The sequence below is a fragment of the Otolemur garnettii genome, unplaced genomic scaffold, assembly GCF_000181295.1.
Source record: "Otolemur garnettii isolate 467f Iridium unplaced genomic scaffold, OtoGar3 scaffold00099, whole genome shotgun sequence".
Taxonomy (NCBI): domain Eukaryota; kingdom Metazoa; phylum Chordata; class Mammalia; order Primates; family Galagidae; genus Otolemur; species Otolemur garnettii.
In genome coordinates, this window is record NW_003852494.1 from 1,201,655 (window position 1) to 1,206,156 (window position 4,502).

Sequence of the window (4,502 nt, forward strand, 5' to 3'; positions counted from 1 at the left end):
CTCCCAAGTAGCTGGGACCACAGGCGCCCGCCACAATGCCAGGCTATTTTTTGGTTGCAGCCATCATTGTTGTTTGGCGGGTTCGGGCTGGATTTGAACCTGCCACCTTGGGTGTATGTGGCTGGCGCCTTAGCCACTTGAGCCACAGGTGCCGAGCCAGAAAGTCTTAAAGATTATAAAATTCTTATTTTTTTAAATCATATAATATGCTCATGACAAATTCAAACAATACAGAATAGTATAAAGTAAAAGCAAAATTTCCCCTTTTGTTTATTGATCATTTTCAGCTCCTTATTTCCAAAGCAACTATTGTTAACTTTCTTATAGATCCTTCCAGAAAGCCCATTTAAAGCCTGAATAATGTATGTGTTTGACATTTTCTCTCAATTTCTTCACGTTTAGTAGACAAAAATTTGTTTTAATGTTGAAATAATAGCTCAGTAGTTTGCAAGGAGTTTAAATGGGAGATTGTATGATGTTGGCTTTGATGTTTTATTGGCCTTTTTAAACACTAGTTTCCTTTTGATAAAGGAGACTTAAGAAGCCTTAACCAGACTGTGAACTCAGCACCTCTGGCCCTGTGAAAATCTCTATACTAGTGATATCCAACAGAAATAGAATCTGAGCCTCATATGCAATTTAAAATTTCCTGGTATTCACATTGAATAAAACAGAAAGGTGAAATAAATTTTAGTAATATGGTCTCTTCAGTTCATTATGTGGCATAATATATCCATACTATTATTTCTCTATGTAATCAATATATAAATTAATGAGAAATTTTACTTATTTTGTTTGTACTAAATTTTCAAAATTCAGTGTGTTTTATTTATACTTACAGCTCATTTCAGTTTAGACCAGCCCCTTTTGAAGTATTCAATAGTCATATGTGGTGACAGCTATTGTTAAATAGCACCAGTCTGTTCAGGATAGTGGTTATCTCTTAGGAGGAAAAGGGGGTAGAATGTGTTCTTAATTTTGTTCTTCATTTTACACTTGTTGACAATGTTTGGAATTAAAATATTGCTGCTTTTGCTGTTCTTAATGATTGCCAACTCTGACTCACTGGTATTATCACTAGCATCAGCACTTTTTTAAAAAATCAATTTTCATTCTTATAAATACAACAAAGCATTAATAACTCACATACTTTTATACAAAGATGATAATTCAGCTGAAATTGAACTCTTGGCTGGTAGGCAATGCCACCCTGTGGTAGCTCTAAAGTATATGAAAGACCAGATTCTAAGTAGAGAATTTCACCTAGGAATATTAGCATATAATATATTAAGCCTGAGCACTTTTTATTATGAATTTTGGGATAAATGTATGTCCTAGCATATAGTGGAAATTAACTGTTAGGAGACAGGGTTGGGAATTCCTGAGAAGTTGGTCAAGACTGTTCTTTAAATGTAATATTATTATCATTATTATTTTTATTTTTAGGGGTTGCAGATGGTGTAGGAGGATGGAGAGACTATGGAGTTGATCCATCTCAGTTCTCAGGGACTTTAATGCGAACATGTGAACGTTTAGTAAAAGAAGGACGGTTCGTACCAAGTAATCCCATTGGAATTCTTACCACAAGCTACTGTGAGTTGCTGCAAAATAAAGTACCTTTGCTTGGTAAGTAGGTATTATATGTGTTTTTCTCTTTAAAGAATCCTATTAAAGCTGGGCATGATGGCTTATGCCTATAATCCCAGCTACTCAGGAGGCTGAAGCAGGAGGATCACTTGAGCCCAGGAGTTTGAGGTCACAGTGAGCTATGATGATGCCACCGCACTCTAGTTCAGGTAACATAATGAGACCTTGTCCCATTAAAAAAAAAAAAAAAAAAAAAAGTGGGACAAGGTGGGAGCTAAAAACAAAACCAAGCAAATTATTCAATCATTTATCAGCCCAGCTTTTTTTCTGAGGCTCTTCCTACTAAGGAGAGTTTGGTGGATATGCTGTAGGATAAACCAGAAGGCTTAGTACTGCTTGAGTACTTAATACTACTTGAAAGGAATGTAAATAGATATAGCCACTTTGGAAAACAATTTGATATTACTAGATAAAGTTAAATATCAACGTATAGTATGCCCCAACAATCCCACTTCTAGGCATTTACTATAGACTAGGGAAAGTCTTGCATGTCTATAAACCAAGAGATAGGTACAAGAGTGATCTAGCATCGTTGTCAATAATAGCAGAAATATTGCAGCTAAATTTATAATCGCCAAAATATTGAAACAACTAAAATGCCCACCAACCCAGGAATGGATTAACAAGCTATGGTAGATGTATTCAGCCATTAAAAAAGATAGAGACTTTACATCTTTTGTATGAACTTGGACGGAGTTAGAACACATTCTTCTTCATAAAGTATCACAAGAACGTAGAAGCAAGAATCCAGTGTACTTAATTCTAATATGAAGCAAGTAGACAATCTAAGACACATAAGAGAAAAACTCAAATCAATTCAAGGTAGAGGGGAGGAGAATAGGGGAGGGTGGTGAGTGTGCTCCACTTAATGGGCACAATGTTAGAGTGTATGGCATACCTCTTGGGGGAGGGACACAATTACAAGTGGGACTTCGCCTAACAAGTGTAAACATTGTAACCTAATTCTTTGTACCCTCAATTAATCTGAAATAATAAAAAAAAAAATAGCAGAGGGGCGGCACCTGTGGCTCAGTGAGTAGCGCATGGGCCCCATATACCGAGGGTGGTGGGTTCAAACCCAACCCTGCCAAACTGCAACAACACAACAACAACAAAAAAATTGGCAGAAAACTGAGAACAGTCTAAAAGTCTGTCAGTAGACAAAAACTTATGGTGAAAAGGAATAACTTAAAGCTACAGGCAGTGTTCATTTAGCAACATGTTATAAATGGAAAAGATTTTCTTTTCTAACAGTCTGATTCCATGTATTTCAAGTTCAGAAACATTAAAAGTTAAAACTGCATTGTTTATGGCCAGGTACCGTGGCTCATGCCTATAATCCTACTAGCACTTGGGAGGCCAAGGTGGGTGAATTGCCTGAGCTCATGGGTTCAAGACAGCCTGAGCCAGAGCAATCCTTTGTCTTGAAAAATAGCCAGGCATTGTCACAGGTGCCTGTAGTCCCAACTACTTGGGAGACTGAAGCAAGAGAATCACTTAAGCCCAAGAGTTTGAGGTTGCAGTGAACTGATGCCATGGCACTCTACCAAGGATGGCAAAATGAGACTCTTTCAAAAAAGAAAAATTTCATTGCTTAGAGATTCTGAAATATGGTAAATGAAGAAAGAAGAACCAAAAGTTATAAGGAAGGGTAGGATCTTGTCTGTAGAATTCAGTTGATTCAGTTCATCACCTGTGATGAGTTCAAGTTACAGTTACCTCACACTTCTGACAGCTGATTAGTTTGTGAAATATTGTACTAAAAAACTTACAACCAAATGCCTGGAGTTTGCTTATTTGGTATGCTGTTGAAGCATCCTTTGGCCAGGCTTCTGTATTTGTTTATTAAATGGTTTCCTGGAGATCTTACCCAGCCTTCTAAACAGGCTCCCAGAAAGGGTATTATTAAGTTTCTGCTAATTGCCAGCATCTTTGTAGTTACTAGAAGGCCTCCTTTCCAATACCATCTACATTTAAAATCAGCCTCTGTTCAGTCTTAATAGAGATCGCCACAGTTGTAGAATTTGCCTTCAATTTAAATCTTTTGTAAGAAGGGGTTCTTTTTATCACTGCTGACTTCTATGTTTGTGCTGCGATTAGCCAGCTTGTTTTTCTTCTAACTGCAGAAAAATCTTTCCTTGCATTTTCAGTATATACTGCTTTGTCTTAATCCCCTGTTTTGGATATTTGATTTGGAGATTGCCTGATACAGTGAAACATTCTAGATTCTGTTCCTAGCACCTCTTGTTGACTTGGTTGTGTGGCTTCGAGCCTCCTAGACAGAGAAGCAAGGGGGGCTACCTTCTCTGACCCCCAATCTTTAATTCAACCAGTTATAAAACATATAACTATCCTGATTTTGTACTTTTTAAAAGCTTTGTTTTTTTGCTGTTTTTTTCCCTGTCCCTATGTCCCTTCCTATTAACACTCATGTAACTGAAAGATGTTAGTAAATAAAATACGCTTACGGAAATATTAGAAGTTAAGGTATAATTGTAAATAATGATTATAAGATTAGGTAATCTTTTTCTTTTGCCAAAAAGTCTACAAAGGAATCCTGGCATGAAGGGCAAGCTTGTTAGCTGTAACTACTTATTTATTTGCATTTCTTTTGGGTCTGGTTTGGCATCACAGGCTAATTGTTGACATTGATTTCCTCAGAAACCCTTAAGTGGAACATCTTAGGAAGCCAGTACATCTTAAGAATTTGAGGGGTCAGTCCTAATAAGGTTATCCCTTTCTCTGCTGCATAAAAGCCTTAGTAGTAGTTTACAAAATAAGAGGCTGAATGATAAAAAATATTTCCATTTTAGTGTAAGAGATTTGGTGTCTGTGTGAGTCAGTCGTCTGAACAC

At 36.9% G+C, this 4,502-nt stretch overlaps 1 protein-coding gene across 1 annotated transcript in view; it reads left to right on the top strand.

The window, feature by feature from the left end:
• Nucleotides 1-4,502, top strand: part of PPTC7 (PTC7 protein phosphatase homolog) — a 50,031-nt gene that overhangs the window by 26,274 nt on the left and 19,255 nt on the right. The window contains exon 2 of the mRNA XM_012809054.1: nucleotides 1,447-1,626. Within this exon, the coding sequence (XP_012664508.1) occupies nucleotides 1,447-1,626 (180 nt within the window). The remainder of the gene's footprint in view (nucleotides 1-1,446; nucleotides 1,627-4,502) is intronic.